Raw genomic sequence first — 27,551 nt, 5'->3', positions numbered from 1 at the left:
TGGGCTATCAAACCGTTGTGCAAAGTGAAGAAGTTGATATCCAAAGGATGAAAAAAGCGAGGTACCACTCCACACCAGAAATATTTTGCAACAAGCAACCAAACCAAAATGACCCCTGCCAACACCCTTTTCAAAGAGAAAGATTTTCCAGGCACTTGACTTCCACCTTGACTTTCTGAATAATATATGGTGGAGAACAGAATCCCACTGGATCAGAGGGGAGACTTTGCTACAACAATAGCAGTGCTGGCAAACTGTCTCCTTTCAACACATTCTTGAGTTTGTATTTTAAGTGGTTTTGCTAGATTGGCAGCCAAAAATAACTATTTTCTGATCAAATTCACTAGTTCTTGTAAAAACGTAACATGTTAAATGCAACCGTGAACAGTCCTAATAGTTCTTCAAGGTGTCTGGTCAAACTTTGTGTTTTCAGAGGAGGAGAGAAGATGGAGAAAGGTGCAGCAAAAGGTTCAAGCCCCAGTGTTCATTTTGAGGCTGATCCTGCAGCCCTCCCAGCCCTCATTATGCAGGAATATGCCCCATATTTAACGTGATGCTTTTATGCCTGCTATTCTGTACTTCATATATACCCTTAAGGTTAAAGTAGTAATTAAGAGCAGCTTTCTCATGCGCCTAGTAGAGCAAGGCCAAGATCCACAAAGGCTACCACAACTTAAATGTCAAATAGCAAAGTAAAAAAAGCAAACTGACAGGCAGGAATTACCCCTACAGCCTCTGCTCACACTGATCTTACTCTGTGTTGATGACATACAGAAAGGAATCTCACTGCATATCTTACAGGACATATAAATCATTCAAAACTGGATTTCTGGATGAAAAAACTCCAGCTGCAAAAACCAGAGAATTTTCATCAAGTCACTTTGTAAGTAATTTATAGCACTCTAAGACTTACAAAATAACAAAGAAACGACAGGCCAGTTTCTTCTTAATTAGACCTGGAACAGCAGGACAGAATCAGTGTGAACAGTGGAGCATTTCCACCCCAAACAGGGCTCCCCTTGGCCAGGAAACGTGCACTCGGTTAACTCTGGTGCTCCCGGGTCTTCAAAGCAGGGTACGGAAAGGAGACAAACCTCCAGGTTTCACAACAGGTTTCCCTCATGGGCCTGGACAAACTACGAAGGAGTTGGAGGGAGAAAGAAAACATGAATGCAAAGTACAGAAACTGCGAATTGGAAATCTGTAAGTTGGTGTTAGTGTCGGTAAGAGATCTGTGCCAGCGCTCAGGGAACATGAGCGAACAGACCTCAGGTGCTGGGGACGAGCACGGTGGGCTCAGGACGGGACCACGACACTGCTACATCTGGGCAGCCTTCACTCACTTGGACCTCAGTCTAGGACTGCTGCTGGTAGGTTTTAGCCTGCAACATTAATGAATCAATCACAATTTGGCCTCTGGGCAGCAGCAGGCCTAGCTCTTGGATCTCTTACACCAAGAAATGACAGTCCTAAAAGTAATTAATTAGTTTAATTCTCATTAGGTCCTTGGAATCACTAGAGGGAGACATGAGCACATGCCTGAAGCCAAGATGTTACATCTGGACTGGAGAAACACCCAGTAGATGGTGGCATGAAGCATTTTAAGAATTAACTATAATATCTACACCACATGCAGCTTCTCAAGATGTTTTGCTGTCATCAGCTTACAAGAAGATAAAGATTTATTGGGCTATTACTGAAAAGGAAGCTAGATACTGCCAAATGGCATGGACAGTTAGATGACTAGTTGCTGACATCTTTATTCATATATAAAACAACACAGTTGAGTGTTTTCTTTTTTTTTTTTCTTTTTTTATCTAAAAAAAATAAAAATAAAAGCCTACCATGCTTGAAGGAATCAACAAAGCAATGTCTGAACTTCTAAGTCATTTTAAAATCATTCATGGGTTTTGGACTTTTTTTTTTTTTAAGTTGTGTATACAAAACACTGCACTATCACCCTGAACTTTTAGCGCTGACTAAAATAAGAGATAAACAGTTGGGCTACAGATCGGTTTAACTGTGCCTGAAGATGCTGAAGGGACGACAGCACAGAGCGATGCTTCCAGCATCGCCATCAGGAGATCACTCATTCCTGTGCCATATATCTACTAAAACCATACACCAAGCACATTAAGCCACCACGTCTACTTTTTGATCAGCTGTTAACTGCAGGCGTTGGGATCGAAAGTTTAGTACAATAACTTCAGCAATTTCTTTCTGTATCGTCTAAATGTTGCTTCTAATAAAGAAATTATTGAACAAGTTACAAGAATTACAGGACTATCTTTACAACATATGTCAGAACGACGACAAACCAAATGAACAGAGTTATTCTAATCCTTATTGAAAACTGTATGAAAAATGAAGTAAATCACATACGACAAAATCCTGCAGTACTACGGAGCTCAATTTAAGAAGCATTTGCTCTAAAATTTTAAAATCAGTCCCAGCCTGTGAAGTTGTTCTCCCAGAATCTAGCTGGCTGTATCTGTCCACTTTTTTCTCTGACAGCTTGATATACTGTCCCCCCTTTGTTACACATTTTGAATTCAATTTAGCATGCTACTTCCAATTAACCAGCACACACTTACTGCATTATTTGGCATTAAACAGGCCCATGTGTTCCTTTAGCTCCTGCCAATGTGAGAAGACAATACCCTAAGGTGAACAAGGCTATTTGTTCGGCAAGTATTAGGCTCTGGGAAGTGTCCAAGAAGTCTGATGGAAGCCTGCAGGTGTGCGGTTTCAAATACCTTCAAAGTGCTTAATGCCCAAGTCTTCCAGAAATGTTACACTTCATAACAAGCCTCTTCCAACAAGATTTATGCTCTGTTTTGAATATTTCTAATACTCTGGAGTCTGAGTGCCAGAAACCTCTATTTATCAGGCTCAGTCACTGGACAAGTTGCTCTGGTCAGGGATCTTTATACAAACCCATTTATATACAGGCCATTATTTATTCCGTACAAACTACTAAGAGCAGGTGTGATTTCAGCGTGTTTGCTCTGAATCTAAATTAGTTTAACAGAGTAAATTGTCATCCACAATATAAGCCTACTGCATTAAGGCAATCAATAAGGAGAAAACAAAAACAACTTTTAATGACAACTTTATATATATATAAAAAAAAAATAGCATCCTTTCACTGTGATATGTGTACAAGGAAAGTACAGTACAGTTTTGAGATACACCCCACATATTCTTTGAAAGGGGTCACAAATTCACAGATATAACATTGCTTTGCAACTGCTTATTAAAAGCAACAACCACCAAAAAAAAAAAGCAACAAAACAACAACAACAACAAAACCAACACATAATAAACAACGTGCACACTACAAGTCTGAGATTCCTCGCTTACTGCTGGAAATTGCTTTACAGCATTCAAATTTAAAGCTTTGGCCCCTGCAAAATAATTATTGGGCAACTGCAGCTCATGCATGGAGCTGCTGCAGTCAGCCACAGGTCCATGTGTAGGAAAAGTCCTTCAGGAACTGGGGTCTGAGAAAGTTTCTGGCCTAACTATGAAAAATAAAGTTAAAATTAAAATTAACAGAAGGATGGGAAGATGGAGGTGTCTGGGTTCACCAGTGCTTTTTAAGAGCTCTTCACAAACTTTTCTTTGCTCTGATAAAACACTAAACTCTTACAGAAACGTTACTTGTCATTGTTAGATCAGCAGTGTGAAGCCAGGATGGCTCCAAACTCTGTCTTTGGCTACTCTGGAAAGGATAGAAAGGTATAATTTCCATGTTTGTCCCGTTGGCAACTTCTGACACTGTGATGGTTATTACTTACACAAACAGAAATCTGCAGCCAATCAAAATAATATGGTTGGCAAGAAATCTGGGCAAACTTTAATAGCTATGGTTCTTCAACATAAAAAGGATAAAAGTAGAATAATAATTTTTGGCAGGAGAAGCGGGGAATTTTTAAAATTCTGATTGTTTTCCTATGAGAATAGTGTTATAAATACTGAAGTCTAACTTAAAACATGTTGTTCTGGTTTCATGAATTCACATTGAATAAAATTCTGCTGGATCCACTGAGTTACACTCAGCTCATTTCCACTCTTCTCAAAGTGAAGTTATCTGGAATATACAACAAGGAAAGAGAGCGGCATTTCACACAGAAATTGCATGTTCAAAATAATTTAAATGTCTTTCAGAAAAGAGTTATCTGTGTATGCAAGTGTGTTACAGTGGAATACACAGAGCACTCGTTTCAAGAAAGCATAATTAACTTCAGTCCTCTGGGAATCAGATAGCCAAGAAAGTCATTACCAAGTGGAAGATGGACATAAATTTCAATCGCAAACCATTTGCACTGAAGTTTTCACTTTCATTTTCCACAAACAGCAGTGCTATGTTCAGGATGTTCATCCTGACAGCCTTTCACTGATGAAGCAAATAAGCAGTTATATTATTTTAGTAGTAATTAAGCTCACTTCCCACTCACTTGCCACAATGCCAATCTATTATAATTTAGTAGCTTTTCCATTACAAAAAGTGCATGCAGTCTAATAAAGACTATTTTTCAGGCACAGAATTATGTAAATTTGTTAATGTGAAGTAAGGAGTAGCATCAAAACACATTAATGAGATCACAAGTAAGTAAATTGGCAATAACTAATGATGAAAGGTTTTAGGTCTTCTTTTAGAAAATGACATCCTGTAAACATTTTCCCCGCTTTGTGAAAAAAGTGAAAACCTTCACAAATAGTAAACCAAGAAAAGACATTGAAAAGTCTACTTTTCATATTTTTTTTATATATTTAATTTTTATTTTCATCTTTATATGATTGTGCTTTATTCTATGTTTTGGAACAAAAAATCATATTGAGGCCCAGATCAGAATGATCTGTTTAATGGTACTGAAGCGAACTTCTTTCCCCAGGGAAATACCATAAAGAAACCAAGAAGTATTTTGAAGGAGGAATTAATAAAAAAGACTATTGCATATGAATAGTTCTGTATGAATTGGCATTTTCCAATCTAAAAAAAAAAAAAGTTTGCTGAAAATATTTCCCAGGCAGATCTACTTGGGCCCCCGAATCATTGGCACAGGCTCAGTATCAGTCACTTAAAATACGTGTTTCATCATGTACCTAACGTTGTGACATTCTTTAAAAATACTTAATACAAAATCTTTGACTTCCTTTATAGTACATATTTACAATTCTAATATCAAGATACTGTGGAAAATGTAAACAAGAGTACACAGGTGTAAAGAATATGGCTTGGGAAAAGTTCCCCCTTTGATTAGCTGCTCTAATCACACACAAGTATACAAAGATAAGAAGAAAACAGTACATTTCATAAACTGCTGTCAAACAGCAAAATGTAAGTTCTTGGGTTTTGTGCATTAGCTGCTGAGTAACCATACCAGACATCGGGCATCTTTCTGAGAACCGAAATGTCCAACAGACTGGACTGGGGCTGGCGAAGGGTCGTGGAGGTAACCAGGGGCTGGAGGACAGGGTCCAAAGAGGTTGTGGGCTGTCCATCCTCGGAGATATTTAAAATAACTGGGTGATCTCTCAGCAACCTCATTTAACCTTGAAGTTGACCATGCTTTAAGGAGAAGCCTGTACCTCCAGAGGTCTCTTCTACAGTACCTACTGTAAAATAATATGAAAAACTGAATTCAATGCTTGCATTACTGTCGTAGTTTGTAGTAAATACAAAATCAAAAGACAAGATCAAAAGGCATCAGTTGCTTGACTTGGATGGTTCTTTTTCCCCAGCAGTTACTATGATGATATCTAATTGTCTTGCACAAGATTTACCTTAACAGTTCCAATTCGGTTAAACTGCCCCAACTTCACACCCTTTTGAGATCAGACCTAGGCTCGCACATCTCCAAAAGAACATATAAAATGTCATAGCTGACAGAAAAGGCCTGCTGAGAACCACTTGCTTCTGACTAGTTTGGGGACAACAATTATGTCATGTTTACATCAAGTCAAGCAAAGGTTCTAGTGATTTATTCAGCTATAACAAAGAAATGACAAGGGATCAGAATCAACCCCTGAGATTTTCTGGTTGAAAGCAGTTGGTTAATTAACTTGGTCACAGTCACAAATATCTTTACTGAGTTTAAGATGGCTTCCACCACCTATGAAGTGATGAATAGCAACAATAAGACATCCATGAAGCTTGAAAAACACTTCCCAAATGTGTATTGCTTTCAGTAGATCACAGTTTGAATTACAGTCCCAGGTGAGCAAGTGGTACTTGCTCTGTAGCAGACAGCTAATGGCTGCAGATTGGGTTAAGACCTGGGGTGAACCACGGGGTAAGTGTTACTTCACATTCTCATTAACCAACTGCAACAACAAACATTTTTAAAAATCACGTTAGCATCAATTATTGTCAGTTTCTCTCTTTTACGACAAAAATATTTTCTTGCAGAGTTGCAATTTGTTGTGGTGTGTGAACACAAGTCCAGGAACAGCTTGTACTACCTTGTCCCCAGAGCCCATGTCCTAGAGCCACCTTGTCCCCAGAGCCCATGATCCTGGTGTCTTTTACTAAGTGCACTTCTGATTTAGTCAGATTCAAGAGGTTACTACCAAGGTTTTGTAACTCTGAACCTAAAGAGAGGTGAAAAGAGGTGCTCTGAAATCTTCTAGGCTGGTTAATCCAGAATATTATAACAAAGACCATTATCTCTGTATAATGACTTAGTCCTATATTAAAGAACAACCTGTGTAAACATACAAAATAGCACCAAAATGTCCTTGTTCGAAGTGAACAACAGCAGCTGTTGAAGCATCAGGAAGGACTTTTTAAAACTGGCAATCAAGTTATTGTGCAGTAAGAGCACATTACAATCCTTTACATACAGAGCACACAGATTATCATTACGCATATATATCCTTGCTAACTATCCACTTTCTCCATCCAGGATAAAACTTTCTGCATTAGACGTTAGAGTTTTACAAGAACTGATGCACAGTTTGACTCGACAAACCACTGAGAAACTCAGCTGGCAAGATGGGAGAATGTAGAAAGCCAGAGCAGCCTGACAGATGACATCCTGCTCTTTAGAAACGCGACTCAGATGCAAGCAAGATACAGATGGAGACCTTCCAACCAATCCACACTTGAAAAGGCACATATTCTCAAATTAATTAACATCTTTTCAAGGACTGTGGTGGATTCTTCATCAGTTGCAATTTTAAAATTAGACTGGATGTTTTTTCTAGAACGTAAGATATTTTTCAAAGAGGAATTTGGTGAATTTCACTAGTTTCTGTGCAATGTGATTTTGCAGTGAATCCATATTGGCGTCTTAATATGTTAAACACTCATTTAACTTCATGCCGGTTGTCAAGTGGGTTTAGAAAGTCACTTATACATGGTGAGGCTCACCGTCAGTTGATGTGTTACATGCTGCTTATCCTGATACTCTTTGGAGCTGGTTTTACTAAAAACATGTCCAAGCTTTCAAACAATGAATTATCGTATATATCAGAACGAGTGTCCCGAGCAGATTAATGGAGGGGTAAGAGGCTAGGAATAAATACATGAAACAGATTCAACTTTTTAAAAGGATCCAGCTACTAAATGGCCTCTGTAGTCTTCCATAAGAAGTGTGAATACTTCAGCACAATTCAAGCTGAATTGAATAGCTGTTTTCATATCCAAATTCAAATACCGTCTGTGCATATAAAACAGTTCATTTATTAGTCCAAATGTTACTGTTGTAGAGCTCTTGGAAAAATACTCCCTCTTTCTTGAGTTTGTTCTTCATAAAAAGGAGGCTTTGGAGGGCCACCTAGAGAATTAAGTAGAAACGCAGTCTTAGGTCTGTATAACATAATACTGAAATATTATATAGATTATACAATTTACACTTAAATAATTTAATAAATGGTACCCTTCAAAGGAAGGTAGAGGACTGAGTTAACTGGCCTCCCCACAGAGGCAGATGGAACCATCAAAACAGTAAAAGCAACTCTTAAATGGAAGGTTCCCAAAATATTTCCTAAACTAATGGCAGACTTGCATGGTAACACCAAAAGCCAGACATGTTTAGACTACATGTGAAAGGAAACAGCACACAGTACTGTATGTACATCATGAGGAAGAGAAATTACCTAAATTAAAAACAAAACAAAACAAGAAAACAAAAAAAAAATAAAAACAAACAAACAAACAAAAAACAACAGACAGACCAAAATATTTTGTGACAGTGTGCTGAGCTCCTTGGGCCCTCACAGATCAATCCAAGTCTATTTTTCAATGTTTTATCTACTTATCCAGCCACATAGCCGATCTCATCATGCTCTTCAAATCCTGCCATCTCTATGAACAGTATGTGAGTGTGATGGCATGCACAGCAAGTAAACCTCTTCATTCATCTTACTAGGCTGTGGGATATCAGCTCTTTCAGGGCACAATTTCCTACCCACAGGCACAGAAGAGCATACAGCTCTCTAGCACAGCTGTGCTAGAGGCAGCCACAGGAACCCTTGAGCAAGTAGCACAACCTCTCCACATCAAAGCCCACTCTGAGGGGAAACCAGCTTGGCCAAAACTTCACACCCCCTGAGAATGAATCCCAGTGTTTGCAGTATCCTCTGGCATTTGCAACCCAGGCTCCTGGGCCTGTGGGAGGGGCAGCACACACCGAAACAACCCTTCCAAGCAAAGCTGCTTCTATTGTGGGCTCTGAGTTTTTCCACTCGGAGTTACTCACTGAGTATTTCTGAGTTATTCACAAATGCAGAAGGGCTACTGCCTCACACAGCCTGACACAAACAGTGGTGGCTGCTGCTGAGCAGCACGTTGGCATGATGGGGTGCTAATCCTGTCCACAAGGTCCACTGACCATGACCAGTACGTGATTTCTTTGATTAAGAAAGCCTGTGCACAACCAGCTTGCATTACCTTCTTTGCAGGTTGGCCCCATCCATGTGGCCGGGCACACGCACTTCCCGTTGTAGGGATTGCACTGGGATTTGCTGGCACACTGGCATCGCAGAGAGCAGTTGGGGCCGTACTGGTCCGACCTGCATCCTGGAAGGACAGAAGTGTTTGGAAGAGGGTGAATGCTTCTCCCTGTCTGATGGCTGTGCTACAGAAGAGCCTCCTTGAAAATGCGTGGACAGAAATAGAAGGAATTGAGACCAATGTCAGCATTCAGGGCAAAATGCAAACATGGTAAGAAAATTCGGGATATTTATTTAAAAAAAAAAAAAAATCATAAAAGTCCCTGGACAGAATATAAACTTCACACATGCTCTGGTGAGAATGTAGACCTCCATCAAGCTCTATAGACAAGGGGAAGCTTTGTTAAGCTCAACTGCTGAACTGAAAATAATATTGTTTTTTAATCTCTTTATACCATCTGGCATAAAAACCTGGGTTAGAAGAATTAACCTTGTTTTGCCCAAAGTTATATACTCACCAATATAAAACTAAAAAACAAAATAATAAAAAAAATAAATCAGTTATTATTATGCTGTATAAGAAACTGTCTAAAATAATAACATGCTTTTGCTGTATTTCTCTCAGGAGATACAGATCTGGGATCAGGAAGCTGCTTAGACACCTACATCTGCTAATATTAAAACATGACATCTTGGAAAGCCTTGCAGTCCTCAAGTTTCATCTACTGCGTGGTCCACCCAAACTGTAACCCAGCTGTCCTAAAGAAGTTCCCGGAATGGGAATCATCCCCGGTGTCCAGCCAGAGGTTGGCAGCCCAACAGAAGAGATCTTGGGATTTGCTCAGGAAAGTTCCTGTCAGCGTCCTGGAGCCACACTATCTCCTGTGGCTCTCTACTGGCTTGGCTGCCAGTGTTCAGCAGCAAAGAGCTTCCACTCACAGAAATTGGGCCTGGAAATTAATCCATTTTATGTCTATTCATACATCGTGCTCTGATCACACAACTCTGCTGCCTCCTGGCAATTTCAGCTCACAAAAGGTCTCTATCTACCTTCGCTGCAAAGGATGGACAAGAACATTTCATGCCTAGGCTGACAAATGCTCATTGCAAATTTTTATGCATTCGGAGTACAGGCAGGAAGGGAAAGTTAGCAGCAGGTCACAGGGCAGGGTGCTAAATGCATTGTAAACAATGGCCCTCTCTCCCTCACCTCGCCGAAAACCGCTGTAAATAATCCAGGCGCTTGCTTTCTCACGCAGGCACCATGAGGTAAATAAAAGTGCTCCCGAGCCCTGCATCAGCTGCAGCCCCAACACGTGGCAGAACTCTCCCCATGCGCTCAGAGCTTGGCCTTTTCAATTAGGAAATGTTATGAGAAAAGGTCTCCTCGAACACCTCTGGACCTGATTTTAATTTATGTAATACCACATTTTCATGTTAATAACAATGTGTATTTAAGACATCTGTTTGAAAGTCTGCAATGTTAATTTACTACAGAAAAGGAGCGCCCATAAAAGTCTGTTATATTCTCTCTCTTTTTTTTCTTTTTAATTAACATTTTGCCTGTTTAATGGGTGCTTTACCAGAGTTCAAATTAAAATCAGGCCTTTTATCTTTATGGCTGCTGCACAGACACAGCTGCTCACAGTTATATCACAGATGAACTGAGCCTAATTGAAAATAAAAATGCAAATAAAACCTACCCCATAACAGCTTTTCATGGATGGGGGCTACCCCAGTTGATTTAAGAAAAATAAAAATGACTCCTAGAGTTTGCAAGAAGCAAGAACTCGGCTCAGATTTTTGGTGCTGAGCTTCCCCCTTGCGTTTCATTTCTGCTAAAATTTCACTGGTAAGGCCTCTGGGTGCACAGAGCCCTCCTTGCTGCGGGGTGGGTAAGTCCCAGTCGCACCAGTGCCTGGAGACTGGATTGCTTCAATTTCTGACCGCATGACAGTGCAGTCCAGCAAGCAAACCATTCTCTCTTTTACTTTTTTGGATTGCACTGGCCCCTAAGCTCCCGGCGATTACTTGACCTCTTGCTTGCATTAATAACAGGGTATTTAAAGCTGTTTCCTGCCCTCTCTTAGAACAAAAGGAGGAATAATATTTCCCCCCTGTGATTCTGGGGCTTGGGAGGATTGTGGTTCCTTGCGTGATCCCCCAACATTAATTAGCACGTGGGCGTTCACTCCCTGTATCTTGTTTGCCACGGCATTAGGATCACACATCTATTCTTACACTCGTTTAAACCAGCGTGATTCTTTCTACCGATTACCCTAAATTTCCACCAGCACAACTGAGATCAGAACCTGGCTCAAGAACCTTGCCTGTCCTTTCTGCCTCTCAACCCTGCAACGGTTTCATCAGTTGCTTGGTTTTCTTTACAGAAGAATTTTCTCTCCTATTTTTATACCCGTGTTGCAAAATAATCCTGCTTTTGTGGGCCAACCATTTACCAAACACACAACCCAAGTGTCTGTGCTGAAAATGAGGCAATTCTATTTGGATTAAATGTTCCCGGACTACTGCTGAATCCTAGAGCCAGGAACAGCTGCTGATGCTCCACCATCCTCACCTGGAGCTGGACACTTTTGCACTCGTCTGAAAATCCCCACAAACGTCCCAGTGACAAAACACCCATGTGATTTGATCCCTTCATGCCTAATTGCAGCCCTCTTGAGTCCATCCCCCTACAACTGCAGAATTTGTGGGTTTCTCAGTGTGTTGTTCAGCAGTGCCTGTTCTCTGAAACTCAATGACATTTTACTGCTGACCCACACATGGTTTCCCTATCGGTCTATCAATTTAAATATTGATTAAATCAAGAGTACAGCCTGTTGCTGAAAATGGTGATAACATGCACGAGAGTAATTTGCTGCAAACAATGTGTTCTTGAATACTTTGTACTAGCAAATGTCCTTTCCCAGTTATGCTCAGACCAACCAACGGGTCATATTGGTTTAACTGTGCATAGTCCAGCCCCTAGAAAATATTCCTCTTACCGATGTCGCATTTGTCTCCGGTCTTCCCAGGTGGGCAGAGGCACTTCCCGGTGGCTGGGTCACAGGGAGCTCCTCCGCAGTCGCACCGACGCTGGCAGCTCTCTCCAAACCACCCGTTGTCACAGCCTGGTGGGAATAGCATTGTTTTAGGTGCACTGCACGTGAGCATTGCAAGAAATACATCAGGCCAGAAGAGCTTTTGAAGGATGTCTCAGAGAAAAGCTCATAAACTCTCAGCTGAACCTGGTGCAAATGCCAACTTTAATGAAGGACTGAATTCAGTGGAACAGGCATAATATTTATATGAACTCTCATTCTGTTGGTTTCATCTAATCCAACATATCAAAAGTATCTGTAAATCTGTCCCAAAATGTTACTGGCACTTATTTTCCTTTTTAATTAGAACTCTTTAGTAGACCATTCCATAACACTCAACTGGCTTGACATGCACCAATTTAATAATCTTACTTGGAATTTTAGAAGCAAATTTAAAATCAGTGCAAGAAACTTATTCTTAATAAGCAACATGTGGAACTCATTGCTGCAAGACAGCATGGAGACCAGGACTTTCACTCTGTTAATCAAAACCAGGTTAGTTAATTTATAAGGAAATGAGAACACCCAGCTATGTAACAGGTAAAGGATCACACGTTCAATGTTCCAGGATATTTACGAAGCTCAAAATATGGAAGATGTTGCTCTCAACAAACAAACTTTTAAATGCTGATGTGATTTATTTATTTTTTTACATCAGATTGGTATGAGTACCTTTGTCACAGTGGATACCCTGATAACCCGAAGGACAAATGCATTGCCCTGTCACGGCATCGCAGCTTGCTCCATTTTTACAGGCGCATGCATGAAGACAGCTTAGCCCGTAAAATCCAAGGGGGCACCCTGAGAAATGAAAGTGTCAAGTGAGGAAAGTTTATTAAGAAAAACATACATCCCTTTAAAATCCTCTGTATTTGCAGCTACCTTCCCTGGGAGCCAACAAAAGTGGTATTTACCATTACTGCTAATAATCCCATCTGCTCTTAAACTCACCAGCAACACCCCAACGTCAGAGGTATGCGAGTTACTATGCCTGGAAGCAGACGGGTGATCTGGTACACCCCCAGAACTTTAACTGAACCGCCACCAAGCCGCTCTGCCACCCCACATTGTGTTACTGCTGGAAACCAGGCGACCCGGGCTGCTGCGGGGTTCTTACTGTGCTCGCAGGAGCGTCCGTAATACCCTTCGGGGCACTGGCAGCACCCCGTGAACCTGTCACAAGTGCCGTTGTGCTGACACATGCAGTCCAAGCCGCAGCCAGAGCCGTACTTCCCAGGGAGACATTCTGCCGACCACATGCGGACAAAAAAAACAAAACAAAAAAAAAAAACAAGAAAGAATCACCAACCTCACCCAGAAAAGCTCCTACCTGACAGCTTTTCCAGCTGAGGCGTAATGCCCGCATAATAACTTACAACTTAACCATAATAACTCAGGTGAGCAATTGTTATGAATTTCCTTCTCTTCATGCAGGTGTGCTCACTGAAGGCACAGCATTTCTGCAGTATTATTACAAACCTACTTACTTTGATGAGAATTGCTTTATAGATGTTCGAAGAGCTCACTTTTTCTGTACTTCTTCTAGTCTACCTCTTTAAATTTGTCTCTTCATACAGTCAACGTTGAACCTTCGCACCCCTAAAGTGTTTTGAAGCCACAGAATAAATGGTATCTTTTCTTTTTTTTTTTTTCCCCTACATCTACAGTAATACTTTCTTTAGACTCTTACAAAGTGTGAAAGAAAACACAGAGCTTTTCCTCCTCTGTGTTATCATTGGAGTTCACACTATTTGACTCCTAATAAAAATGGGAGGTGATTTTTTCACACATAGTGACAGACTTTCCATGTATAATTAGATATCTACTTTTACAGAACTAAACTCATCTCAAATTGCTGAAAGTCAAGTCATGCAAAAGTGACTGTGTCAATATAATTAATCTATGCATCATTTCTACAGAAGTTAACTTCCACGGCTGTGATAATTGGAATCTGTGCAGAGCGACTTAACTGAGCGTGGCCATCCACATAATCAGATTCGTAACTCTGCAAATGTCAGACAAGATCTTTCAAGACCATCATATCTAATCAACAGAAAAAAGACGCCTGATTAGCTTTGATTTCTAGTCAAAACAGACTCAAAACCATGCTGCTGTGGAAATTAAGATTGAGTTTTCCAACAGCTTAGTATCTGTGTCAAAAGATAAACACTGAAGATCTTTCTAACAATACCACACACCTCCTTTACGTGATGGGTACATGTCTGCCCTGGTGCTTGACACCAGACTTTTTATTTAAGCACACCTAGAGGATGCACGCATGATCTGCTATTCCGCATGGCACCTGCATGACCCCACCAGGGCCTTGCAACCCAATCACAGCCCATGGGTGGTGATAGAGACTTCAAGGAACAGACAGAGAGATGACCACACACAGCCTATGCAACATGATGTTAGCCAGTTATTTGTTAACTGCACTGTTTTGCGTGTGTGTGTGTACATGTATTTTAGTGCTTGTCCACTGTGGAATTAAAATGACAACTCCATATATGCATATATATACATATACATATTCTTATATACAATATATATACATATATATTCCTATATACATGTATATAAGAAACAGGTCTGTCAGTCTTTTCAGGTACAAAGGGAAACAATTGCATAGAATTGCTTAAAATCCGTCATTTCTGGTTGCCTCTATAACAACCAGTTCTTGGTAGAGATATGTATGGAGCTGGAGGTGGTTATTCTACAGATGTCAGGGGCAGAAAGGCCGTAAATGAGGGTCCTGGAGAGTGCTGAGGACATTGCACTGTGGCAGCTGTAATGTAATGACGATATCATGTTAAATGTGAAGCTGACCGTTTCATTGATATCATATCAGTAAACTCATGGTTTCCTGCCCACGTAAGTCTGTAACTCTACAGATATCTCCTATCTAGAAAGAGAAATGGGAACACAGCTGGCAGGAGGTTTTCTAGAGTGAAAACTGAGCTTATTCTGTTAAGTGTGGTTTCCCTTGTGTAAGAGAGAGCTAACAAGGAGAAGTAAGGATGTGATAGCACGACCATTTCAATTGCTTTGGACAGATGTTGCCAAAACATCGGAGAAATCAATACATGGGAAGTTTAAGTGCAGTCCAATGTCAAAAGGAAAAGAATATCAAGAGAGACTGTAATGAGAGGACAAAGATGCTGTCGTCTGCTGACATTGGGAGAGTGTGTGAAAGAAGATCCAAAACAATGTTCCCAAGAAAAAAGAATACAAAACTTGGACAGAAGAAATAAGAGTCCGTGCAAAGGAATTTATGAGGATTAAATTATGAGGACTCACGAGAAAACTGCCTCTAAAATATAATATCTAAAGCTCTAACTTGAGGCAATACAGCAGGAGAGAAGCTACAGAGACGAATCCAGCTGGGAGAGAGCTCTGGTTTAAGCAAAACCTGTCCCTGTTTGAGGATCCATAGCCACTGCAAACCCCTGCTGGAAGGTACACGTTCACTACCATCAAAGCAGAAAATTACCTTTCTCACACGCTTTTCCTGTCCAGCCGAGTCCACAAGTGCAGCTGCCATCCACGTGGTCACAGATACCGCCGTTCTGACAGGCACATGTCAGGAGGCAGTTGGGGCCATATTGTCCCTGGGGACACACTACAGAGAATTAACAAAAGTTTGGAAAAAAATAAATTAGCATCCCCCAAAAAAGATGAATGTGACAGGGAATTAATACAGACGCATGCTCCCCACCGAGTATCCCAATTGCCTGATGTACCCAAGGGCTGTGGGACACGTGCATTTCTACACTCTGTCCTTATTAGCAATTTCATCCAAACACTCCTTGTCTCTCATTATCTCCTCACTTAACTTCACTCCATATTTGCTTTTCTTGCTATCTTCACTTTGTCCCATCCTTCACTGTCTGCTATTCAGCAAATCCTCTCCTTTCATTTTCCAATTCAAGTAATTTGCTTCAAAACATAGCCCCTTCCATCCACAGCACCCTCACACTGCTCACGTTGTGTGGCATACACTGCTCTTCTCCCCATCTTTATGTTTGTGCTGCTTGAACTGCAGTCTCTGAAAGCAGTGGCTAGTTTTGTAGGGAAACCAGAGCAATGGTGCTGCTGGTGGTAAAGCAAAGCAGTGAGACGTGGGCAGGAGACAGGGGCAGGATAAAGGTAGATCAGAGTGGGACAGGGGCTGAGATCCTGCAAAGTACAGCAAGCTGCAGGGTTATCAAGCAAATGTTGGCTCCAAATACGTTGGGAAACACATCCATAAACAATGTTTGGCGCTGAGTTCTATTTGCTGGTTGTTACAACTACGTGCCCAACTGACGAGATGACCTCAGGTCCCGCTTTGTTACCTTGCTGACAGCTGGGTCCCGTTTGGCCAGGAGGACAGGTACACTTGCCAGTCCGTGGGTCGCACTGACCTTGACCGCATGCACAGAACTGGGTGCAGTCCTTCCCGAATCGATTTTCAGGGCAAGCTGAAGGAAACAGAGTCTTTTGTTAAACACCCTGGCTATCCAATGCCAGATTTCATTTCCAAAGGAGGCAGGATCCTACAGGTAGAGTCGGCTTCCTTTTTATCCCAGCTAACGTGCTTCAAAATTACAACTACGAAAACAAAACCCACCCAAAGACATGACTGCTTCTTCCTCCGAAACTTTTTTGGAGGTTATAAATAAAATCCAGGCTTACACATGAAATATTTAGTAGGTTTTCCAACAGAAAGGTGAGTGCACAACTGAAATATCAGCTGCTCACGCTGCCAGCTAAAGATTTCTTTCCTTCCTTAATATTGATGCTCTCCTATGCTGAAGAGCAAAGCTAGATGTGACTGAGCATTGTGCTTCTGTGAGTAAGCTGAGGAAAACTTCAGAAAGTGACTGAATATGATAAAACATTTTGATTAGCACTAAACCTGTATGGTCAGTACAGGTATAGCAAGTGGAAATCCCAATGGTGCTGTGTTTACCCATATAAGGAGATCACAGCTTTGGAAATACCAAAGAAATTCAGTCACAAATTTTAGCACTTAAATAGGGAAGTAAGAGTAGGGTTGCCATGGAGCCTTTACCAGTTTTGCCATGACAAAACTTGATCTTTTTCCCATTTATTGAAAATAATGGCACCATAGCGTGAAGCAAAATATTGAGATAATTTCTCAACCTAGAAATTTTGGACAGGAAGAAGGAACTTGAGCAATTCATGCTGAGTTGGCTCTAGAAATAAATTTGGGCAAGCAGGTTGTAATCCTGGGATGAGTGTCCTTGTTTCTACTCACGCAGAAGAGAGGGAAAATATTTTGCAAGAGAATTTTTACAAAGCTGGAATCCTGATTTACAGTTCAAGGAGGAGGTAACCGGGATCTGTCTGGTTTTATACTGACAAATTCTTCTGTGGATTATTCTCTCTGCTATTTTTCTGAACGAAGCAGAACATGAATGTTGGCTTACTTTTACTACAGTCGGCTCCAATGAAACCAGGCGCGCAATCACAAGTTCCCGACACGGGGTCGCAGTGGCCTCCATTCATGCATTTACAGGCTTTTTGGCAGTATGAACCATAAGTACCTTTTGGACACCCTGTTTTTATAAAAATAAAAATAAAAAAGGGTAATTAGGCTATGTTGCTACTGGGACCGTTGCATTTCATGTCATAAGCACTTTGTTACTTTCATCCAAAATTAGATTTTCATTTTCTAACTCTATTTGCTTCTGGAGGGCCAGGAGTAGGCATTGACGAGCAGATGGTTGCCTTGGGCAGTGCTCCCCTCTCCAACTCCAAGTCAAAGCCCTGGGGAGCCTGCCCGACTGCTGCTACCGAGCCTGCTGCTCCTGGCTCTGCTCTTCCCACTTCTCATATGCGAAGGTAGCAAGAAAAGCAAGCCTGGCTCTTCAGAGATTTTTCTCCTGGGTTTCTATTCCAAATCAATGTGCTCCCCCTTTCCTTTCCATGGCAGAGATGGAGAGATGGGGCCCTGGTCCTTCCTGCTCTGGGCAACAACAGCCTGTTGAGAAGCCACGGGCAGTCTCTGCCTCATTTAGCTGTCGTTTTAGCTGACCAGTTCTAGGCAGCGGGCAAGTCTCATCCTGTAAAAAATGTTTAAGTAGCAGAAATTTTGATTCCTCTATAATCTATTTATTCGCTCCAAACTGGCGTTTGCATTGCTCTGGCAAATCTAATGGAGGGCTACGAAAATGTACACGTGACAATAACACGAAATCTCAGGAGACATCTTCTCAGAAGATGGATACAGCAGAGAGATGCTTTAAATGCAAAGCCAGAAAATTGCCTGAGAAAAATAAAGCTTTTTCTGGGTGATAGCGAATATTTCTGCTTCTTTCTGGACAGCTCATGTTGAAGGAACATTGAAAACAAGATCAGGAGGACATTAATGCATCTGCCACGCTTAGCTCATGTTTTCAGGATACTCTTTAGAGACAGAGAGGCTGGAATTGAGGAAAAAAAGCTGGGCAGAGCTGCTAGGCATGTTTCTCTGGCTGCCAGGGCTGACTCCAGCATGCCACCACCCAGCCCTGGAGAGGCAAGTTGCTCCCCCAGTTTCCCGGTGTACTGGAAGGGAGAAAAGCCAATGCTTTCAGAGCAACATGATCATCGTTCTACATTTGCATTCATGCTGCTGCCTCTGAATGACATTTCTTTGCTCCTTCTTTCCTTCTGTTAATCCCCACCAAAGGAAAGCCTATGGCTACTTTGGCAATCTGGCTGAATATATATTTGCACGTCTCCAGGCAACAGATCTCTTGCAATCTGTGTATAAGGAACTTCATATATTTTCTCTCTTTTCTGAAGGCATGAAAGCATAGTGTGAGTGCCTGGAGAAATCCATGGATTTTTTGAACCACTCAGTAGAGAGGGAAAGCTTACGGTAAAGCTTTAAAGGGATGCTTTAAAATAAAATTGAAAATTGGCTTCTGCTCAAATCAGGATAGCAGATCATCAGGACTAAACAGATACACACTTTTCCAACATGCGGATACTCTCCTCAGCCCTTCTCAACCATGGCTTCTTCTCAATGAATACTTCGTCATCACTGCTTCCATCTGTCGGCACAGAAAATCTGTTTCATGTGCAAACCCTGGCATCAAGGTGTGAGCCCTGCAGCACCTATTAGATTTCCACTAAGAAATGAAGCTAAGGACACACCCTGATTCAATGATTAAGTTGGACTCTGAGTGACTTTCTCTCTTCCTCCTCCCTTTCCTTTCGGTCATCTTTTGGCTTTCTTCTCTGTTAATTCAGTTTCCCACACTCCCATACATGCGGCTTGTCCATGGCAAAGCTTTCAGAGCTGTTCCTCAGCTCAAGCCTAGCAAGAGCTGTTCCAGTACTGTAAGGGGATGCTGCAATCCCCCCTGTACCAATTTATTTACCCTTGCAGCATTTCCCTTAGCTTTATTCAATGAGAAGCAGCACAAGCAGGGCAAACACGTTGGTTGCAGAGTTCCCACGATTACTAACAAGGCCATCTCTGCTCCTGCTTTGCAGCAGAGCTTCTATGCAGAAAGCTCGGGCAATTTACACAGCATCCTGCCATTTAAGCGGGCTCGGCATTTATAAAAAGGGTTAGCCTCTAACCACCAGTTATCTAATAAAGACATTTTCTAATTTAACAGTTTCCTGTGCATCTGACATGTTATTCTGAGAGCGGCAGGAGAAGCAGCCAGATTTCTAACTCATTTCCTGATTTTTTCCTTCTGGTTTGGGTGGGTTTGCCATGACCAAGAGTTCCTAAATCTTTTCATACCAACCACATACTCTAGGGCTTTCCTTACCAATACTATTAATTGCTCTGTCAAAAACAATTTTTGGAAGCATCCTGCTACCTACAGCTTGAAGGTGAAGTCGGTGAGGTCTTTCAGAGCTCACCCAGCTCAATAAATGCCACAGAGACGTAGCATGGTTTTCCTGTCCGTGACAACACCCCTTACTGGGTTTATTCCTAACTTCACTCCAGTAGATCTGCCTATCCACTGAGTTATGGACAACTGATGGGAACCTTATTGCTAGTTTGTCTGCTTCCTCGGGATCCTGCCAAGAGACTGTTTCAGCTCTTCACTCCAAAATTTGAGAACATGAAAGCCTCGTTGCTCTTGGCTCCTGGAAATTTGACTTCCCAGCCAACTACACCTTTTATAGATATTTTCTTGAACCTTTTTTCACAGTACTATAAATACAGCAATAGTTGCCAGAAACCATTTCCAGCAGCATCCAGCCACATGTTGACTGGACTGAAGCCCACTTCACGTCTTTGGGAGCGGCTCCCTATGCTGTTTTTAATATTATATCGAAAGCTTCTTCATCTTGGAGCAGCCCCAGCTCTTTCTGTAGCGAGGATGGCAGGAACAAGCAGTATTTCCACCAAAGTCGTGCTAATCCCTGGTTATCAGGCAGTGTCACTTCAGAATCAGGTCCGTGATCCCTCAATCCACTGACCTTAACCTAAAAATAACTCACACCTGAACTGTTTTCCTTCCATTTTTGTATCTCTAAGGCTTGGCCAGAGCAACATAAGTGAGAATATGAAAAATAAACCATAGATGCAAGACAAACTTTTTCCCCTCTGTGAATCTCTACCATTTCATTTTCTCTCCTGTAAAAGTTTAACAAAACTCTATTTATTATGTGAGAATTTGCTGTGCAAGATACTGTTTATTTATGGAATCTGGGAGAACACAGCACTGCAAAGGATCACGTCTCATATGCTATAGATTAATCCTAGCTACATAGAAATCAATGACAAAAATACCTTTTGAATGTAACAAAACACAGATTTCATTTTGTAAGATTTTTTTTAATATATATATCAAAACTTGAGTATAATTATTAATGTTTTAAATTTTAATTTTTGAAGTGAAATTCTAAGGATCTAAGCATAAGCAAGGACATTTATTATAATCTGTAGAGATTTAGTACCACATGCACAGGTAATGACTACTGAAAGATTACTACATAAAAGGTAATAGGCTAACCATGATTAAATCTTTTAAAATGACACTGTTAAATAGTTGATCTCCACTACTGCTCTACTATAATATTTATTATAATCTAATGTATAATGGATCCAGATGGCTCTAGTCTAGACTTTGAATGCTGGATCTCAATCTCACTTACAGTAAGAACTGATGTACAAAGGATAGAATCCATCCTTACATTTACATTTATATTTTAAAGAATAACTTGTGATGACATGATGGTAATACAAATGTCTGTCTCTAAAATGAGCCTCCTACCTGCTTGTGCTCAATGAATAAAGCACAGATTAACCCTTACCAGAGCCACACATATTGTAGTTGGCTTCTGTATCCAAATTGTCACCCAAAAAAGCAAGCAAACCAAACACAGCCATGCTGAATTCCTAGGAAAGGAAAATCAGCATTTGCCAGAGAGAGAAAGACTGAGCTTGAAAGAAGACAGTTTTTTTTTTCCTTTTTCCTTTTTTTCCTTTTTTTTTTTTTCAATAAGACTATTACAAGCCACAGAATAAAAACAAAATTAAAGTTGTAAATAAAAAAGGTAATTAACTGTCTCCTTTCTTGGATACTTTGGTATATGTTTCTTATCAGTTGCCACATTCCACCAGAAACAACTTTACAGATGTCCTAAAATACCGGCATGAGGCATGTGGAGCTGGGAATATTTTTTATGATGGAGCATTCAGCCAACTGGCATTTTCTCCTCTATGCTAGTCACCGTTTTTCAATCCAGAGTAACAATTTGTTTAATTTGATTGTTCCTCAGAAGGCCCTACAACTTAACTGACTTTATGAATCACTTAGATTTATTGCCAATTGCAGCTTGTTGTTTTATAATAACCATTTGTCCTTACTTCAGCACTCAGAGATTTCGGCAAGTATTTTGGCCTGGGTATTTTGAAATGACAGAGCAACCCAATATCCATGCGTAGCTGAAGATGAGAAGTGTAAACACAGAGAATTACATTGATATTCTTCAGCTCAGCATGGAATTGGAAAGAATTTAGGTAGCAAACGATGCTGGTCCCCAGGAAAAAAAAAATCCCTTGCAATAAAGCAAGAATTTTTATTATTGTAAATTAGCACAAGCTACGCTTACTTTATCTCAGTCAGTGCTGAAGGTAGTGACAAAGATGAATTCAATGTCTCTGCATGTCTTGGTCCTCCCCCAGAAGATGGGCATCCCGGGGTGATACTCACGGCGGTCGCAGCGGGCCCCGTAGTACCCGGGGCGGCACGCACAGTCACCGGTGACCGGGTGACAATCCTCCTCGGCGGAGCACTGACAGCCTTGGTTACAGTTCTTGCCATACGTGCTTGGTGGACAGGCTTGGGGAAGAGGAAATGTAAACCAATAAATTAAATTTGTCTTGGTAAATATAGCACTCAAACAAAGAGCAAGCTCAAATTTATTAAATAAAACCCCTGCCTACAGAACTATGCCATCCTCCGGGACTTTGGATTTATTGCATTTACTTGGGGGTTACTTCACTGCTTGATTTTGTTTCGTTCAGTCAATTTGTGCCCAACTGTCAAGGGCCAGATACAATTTTCTTGTCACTAGAGAAAATCATAGGGAAATGTCAGGTAAAATTGACTAAAATAACAGTATAACTCACCAGGGACCAGGCATATGGATAAAGACATTCTACCTTTTGCAGAGAGTTTAAACTTGCAAAGCTGCTTTGGCACAAACATTTTTACAGGTTTCATTTCGCCCGCTGACAGACACATCGTCTGCGTTTTGTGAACTTTCCTTGTCTAATTCCTACACGGCCGCTCACTGCACGATTGCCGTAGCTCGGACCAGCCTCAGAGGATGTATGAGGTAGAGCGGTGCCAGCCATGGCCGGCAGCTCTGAGCACAGGCCGAGCTAGGCCATCCCTGAGGAGGAGGCCTTGGACTACGTGCAGACCACCTTGCAGAGAGGACATGAGGGGATGGGAGAGGCAGCAGAAGGTGGCAGGAGCACTGCCGGTGGCTGTAGGTCTTCCAGTAACTCTTACTGGGAGGATGAGCAATATTCAACTATCCCAAATCCTGATTTTGCCTCGAGTGGCGCCAGCAGCAGCTGAGCACCGTTGACATCTTTCAGCCCTGGCTTAGCCAGGGCCAGGCCTGGTGGTTTCTCACTGCCACGTCTATTAAGTTACAGTGGTTTGGGGGAAGAATTTAATCCTTTAGTGGAGGACCCCAATGTCAACTCTTTTTGAGTGTTGCTCTTCTTTTTTGGCTGACACAGGGCTCAGGCAAAATGTTGTGAGGAGGAACCAAGTCAAGGCTATGCAGCCAGGGTCACAGAAAAAAGCCTACGTTCAGAGACAGCTCCACACAGCCAAATTCAACACTGAAGAAAAACTAGATAATGACATTTCCATGAGCTCTGATGGGCAGGAACAGAAGGTCTCTCACATGGACCAGGCCAACAGAAAGCAGAGCTGCTGCTTTACCCACGGCACCTCCTGACCCTGTTTTTATCCAGTTCAGTCCACAGTTGCTCTCTGCCAGCCTGAGGGCTGGAAACATGAAGAGCACAAATCTCATCTGCCTAAACTGGGCTGAGCACAGAGGTGAGAACCAGCCAAATCATTTGGCTGAGTGACACACAGCGTGGGGGGGCAGCTGTACACCACACCCCAACCCATGTCCATCTTCACTGCTGTGAGGTTGTTTTCTACTTCTACCTCAGCCAATAACTGTATTGTCAGCTTTTTACTTAAGAAATTAATAGATCCCCTGTAGTTTTTTTTTTTTTTCTTTTTTTTTTTTTTTGTTCTGTTTCATGCCTTACAACTTACTTCTCTCACAGCTGAAGCCGGTGAATCCCGGAGGACAGCCGCACTTGCCCGTCAGGTGGTGGCAGGGGGTGCCGGCAGGGCACCGGCACCGCTGGGCACAACCCATGCCGTAGTGGCCAGGCAAGCAAGCTGCAAGGGTGACACTGTTAGTACCTGGGCAGGACAGCACAGAGCTACCCCCTTGGACATCCCTGTGAGCACTTCAGAACCGACCCAGAGTGAAAGGATCCGGCCACCCACCGGGATCAGGGAGGAACACCCACACCAGCCCGAGCTTTGCTTGCTGAACGCCCCGCAGACACTCACGTTTGTCACAGTGCCTCCCTCGCCACCCCTTTTTGCAGCGACACGCTCCCGTCTGGTGGTGGCAGGACACGCTGTGTACACAGTCACATTGCTCCTCGCACCGCTCGCCAAAAAATCCAGGGGGACAGACTGCGAGGAGAAGCAGACCAAGAGCAACAGCTTGTGCTGCTGCATGGAAAGCACTGCTCGCTGGCAAACGTGCCAGTATTGTTCTTCTTGCACATGGTGGTGTGTGTTAGGGGACTGCATGCCCAGAATATGTAATTGAAGTAAAATATGTTAAAAATATTAAAAGCATTTATCATTGGCTATTAATGAGTCCACACAAGAAAGCTTGTAAAGACTTGCTCCTAGTCTAGAGTACAAATCCAGATGGTCTCTTTAGAGATGGCGACGCCATTTACTTTTGCAGTTATGTGCACAGCCTGACGGACAGCCGTCTGGACAGTGAGAACAGTGTCCCTGTGCTGCTTTCCACCTCATGAGTCTCTACAAAGTGATCAAAGAGAAAGTGAGGCCTGAAGAAATGGAAGGGCTTTACAGGTCTCCTTGGTGGCCGAGGCTTCAGGAGTCCTCAGCAGTTCATGATGAGTCACAAAAGAGCTTGTGGCTTGCAAAAGTCACAGTGTGATGAACTGAAGGCACATATCATTCATCTGACACCTAGTGCTTAGGAGGTTGCTATTTAAGGGATTTACATCGATCTAAACATGCCAGACAGCTATGTCAAATTTGGGCAATTTGGACCATAATGGGACATGTGAGGTAGGTGCAACTTGAACCATTACAGCCTGATGTGCTGAGCTGCCCTCAATGACACACAGATGCAGCAGCGTGTGGCTGATCTGGCAAACTCTGCTTGCAAGGCAATTCCTTCCATGTGTTCTTCCTTGGAGCTGCAAGGCCAAGAAATACCTCTCTTTTCTTAGCAGTCGGGGAACACGACTAGGACATAAAATGATTTGGAGCATGGCATGTGTTTGGGTTGAGCAGAGACCAGCCTCCAGGGCTCATGGACACCTGGTGAGCTCTCATACCTGCACTGTTTCTTACTTGCCTACAGAATAGTGGAAAATTAAGACACAAAATAGAAACAGCCTCCATACTGCAGCAGAAACAGCTGATTGCAGAAGCGCGTGCCAAAAAAAAGCCTCTAAAGAAGGAACTGCCCTCACCAGCATCGCAGCGCTCCCCCATCCAGCCGGCGTGGCAGATGCATTTCCCTGAGAGCCGGTCACAAGCCCCGTGGTGGCAGCTGCAGTTCTGCCCACAGCCCTCTCCGTATCGCCCGTCCTCACACTCTGCAACGAGACAGCAGAGTGACAAGGGCCAGGACAATGGCACGAGGTGCAGGAGTGCTAGAAAAACGAGGAGACTCACCGAGCTCACAGGCTGCTCCTGTCCAGCCCTTGGGACACCGACACTCGCCTGTCACGCGGTCGCACGTAGCCTGGCTGTGGCAGAGGCAGCGCTGCAGGCAGTTGGCGCCGTACCACCCAGGAGGACAGGCTGCAAAGAGGAGTTAAACAGCAACAGCCTTGAATTAAGAAGTGCAGGCACACACAGGCTGAATGCAAACTTCCCCCAGCTTACACCCTCTGTAGCCCCAGTGGTTGTGTAGGTAGGAGGAGGTACAACAGAGTACAAACGGGGTCCACGACTTGCAAGGAATTACATCAGTAAAACTGCTCTCGAAACAAAATACATGAAAAGGCAGCTGATGAAGTGAGTTAACCTCAATCCGCCAAACAACCTTGAGATTTTCTGTTCACACCTATGAAAAACAAATCTTGGTTCCCAGCGGCTTCCTCAGCACCAAGGAATGGAGATATCGATTTGCAGCTTTCGGCGTCAATTTGTATTGTGCTCTTAAAATCACAATTACATTTCTAATGAGCAATTGACTTCGCTATCCACAGTGGGCTGATAACATTTTACAGTTTACCTAATTTTAAGTTAAGCAAGTTTGCTGATTCCCATCACAACAGGAGCCTATGGGTAGAACCTATTTTTTTGGCACAAAAAATAGAGATCTCTGGCAGAATGGCACCTTTTTAAGACACTAACAGGAGCAAGTTCTCCCTCTGCCAAAGCACAGTCACAGGAGGGTGGCTCAGCCATCCTCACACACTTATTCTACCTCCTTACTTCCAAAGGGAAAAGAAAAAGTACAGAAATCTCCAAATGCATCATTAAAGAAAAAGGGTATGTTTGGCAACATCTCCATACTTGGCAATAGCTTTTTTACTTGTGCTTTGGTTTCGTGTTTGAGGCCTTTAGGCAAACCAGGAAACTTTAAAGCGTATTTCACACGTGATCATGAAGAGTTTGGTGCCTTCCCAGCTCTGTATCCCTTCATGAAACGTCCTCTTCACATTAGGTTTTAAAGGTGGACCCCTCACCCCAGCTAGCTTTCATCCCCTGTACCCAACGTCCTCCTCTTGTTGCACTGAGCTGGTGGTTGTCCTAAATCCTAGCTCCCCACATGCACCTGCAGCCATGTGTGTGCCACGCTCTGGCCATCCCTGCTCTGTGGCACTGCTTACAGCACAAGGCACCCCGAGAGGGAAGCACACAGACAGGACCCTGCTTCAACAGGGAGGGACAGCTTTCCCTTTAATTTTGGCTCCAGCAGAAGAGGATGTGCAACACAAGCCCCAGTGCAGCCGTTCTTTGCCAGCCTCCTTCCTTAGGACTGCTTGGAGCTGGGCTTGTGTTTGAGTCACACGCACTGGGGTATGTGCCAAGGCTGGAGCTCCCAATGCCTTTCGCATGTTCTGGATTTAGCCTGTGGCTGGAACAACGCACGGTAATGACGTGAATCAGTCAAACACATGGGGCAATAAAGCAGAACACAGAAAAGAAACAGAACTGTGTTTCAATGGCATAAATGGAGGTTTTATGGACCTTTCCTCCCTCAACCAGCCAGCCTTCAAGATCAGCTCTCTCACAGATCAGCTGGAGATCAGCTCCCCTTCCAGGCTCTGCTTCAGCCCCCTCTGCCTCATCACCACCGAGCTCCCAAAACGTGTGCCCGTGATGTGGTTCACAGGTTGTGCTAATGGACCAGACTGCACTACCGTGTGGGTACAAAACTGGTGACAACAGTGCCCTGAGCTGGTGATTCACATAGCAGTGAAGCCCTGAGAAGAAATTTCATTTTGCCCTTCTATAATTTTTCAGTAGGAGAGTGAAATCCCTGTACCTTCTTGGCAGGTGGCTCCTTTCCAGCCGGGGGTACAAGCACACGTCCCGGTGACATGATCACAGAGCGCCCCGTTGTGACAGTGGCAGGTGTGAGAGCAGCCTTGCCCGTACCTGTCCCGCTGGCAGGCTGCAACGAGAGAAGCCCCAGAAGCAATCAGAGCACACCAGAGGAGGCATCGTGCAGAGAAACCCTGAGACAGACCCCGATGCCGGGGAGATCAGCTGGAAATTGGCTGCTGATGGGACTCTTCTCACATCTTAA

At 42.7% G+C, this 27,551-nt stretch overlaps 1 protein-coding gene across 4 annotated transcripts in view; it reads right to left on the bottom strand.

The window, feature by feature from the left end:
- Positions 1 to 3,096: 3,096 nt before the first annotated feature.
- The window catches only part of LOC137861057 (multiple epidermal growth factor-like domains protein 6), a 191,551-nt gene continuing 167,096 nt past the window's right edge, over positions 3,097 to 27,551 (bottom strand). For 3 of the 4 annotated variants that reach the window (XM_068692071.1, XM_068692073.1, XM_068692072.1), the window contains 15 exons: positions 27,288 to 27,416; positions 25,463 to 25,591; positions 25,258 to 25,383; positions 24,083 to 24,211; positions 23,777 to 23,905; positions 22,178 to 22,306; positions 17,435 to 17,563; positions 16,337 to 16,462; positions 15,493 to 15,621; positions 13,120 to 13,248; positions 12,675 to 12,803; positions 11,907 to 12,032; positions 8,900 to 9,028; positions 6,500 to 7,784; positions 3,097 to 6,468 (listed from right to left, as the gene is read on the bottom strand). In XM_068692071.1, the coding sequence (XP_068548172.1) occupies positions 7,705 to 7,784; positions 8,900 to 9,028; positions 11,907 to 12,032; positions 12,675 to 12,803; positions 13,120 to 13,248; positions 15,493 to 15,621; positions 16,337 to 16,462; positions 17,435 to 17,563; positions 22,178 to 22,306; positions 23,777 to 23,905; positions 24,083 to 24,211; positions 25,258 to 25,383; positions 25,463 to 25,591; positions 27,288 to 27,416 (1,748 nt within the window). In that variant the 3' untranslated portion in view covers positions 3,097 to 6,468; positions 6,500 to 7,704. Of the gene's footprint in view, positions 6,469 to 6,499; positions 7,785 to 8,899; positions 9,029 to 11,906; positions 12,033 to 12,674; positions 12,804 to 13,119; positions 13,249 to 15,492; positions 15,622 to 16,336; positions 16,463 to 17,434; positions 17,564 to 22,177; positions 22,307 to 23,776; positions 23,906 to 24,082; positions 24,212 to 25,257; positions 25,384 to 25,462; positions 25,592 to 27,287; positions 27,417 to 27,551 lie in introns of those variants that run through there. The other variant, XM_068692074.1, reaches the window with a different exon arrangement.

Source organism: Anas acuta, chromosome 9, assembly GCF_963932015.1.
Source record: "Anas acuta chromosome 9, bAnaAcu1.1, whole genome shotgun sequence".
Taxonomy (NCBI): Eukaryota; Metazoa; Chordata; class Aves; order Anseriformes; family Anatidae; genus Anas; species Anas acuta.
The sequence above is the reverse complement of the archived record's forward strand: the minus strand, read 5'-3'. Positions and strand labels throughout refer to the sequence as shown.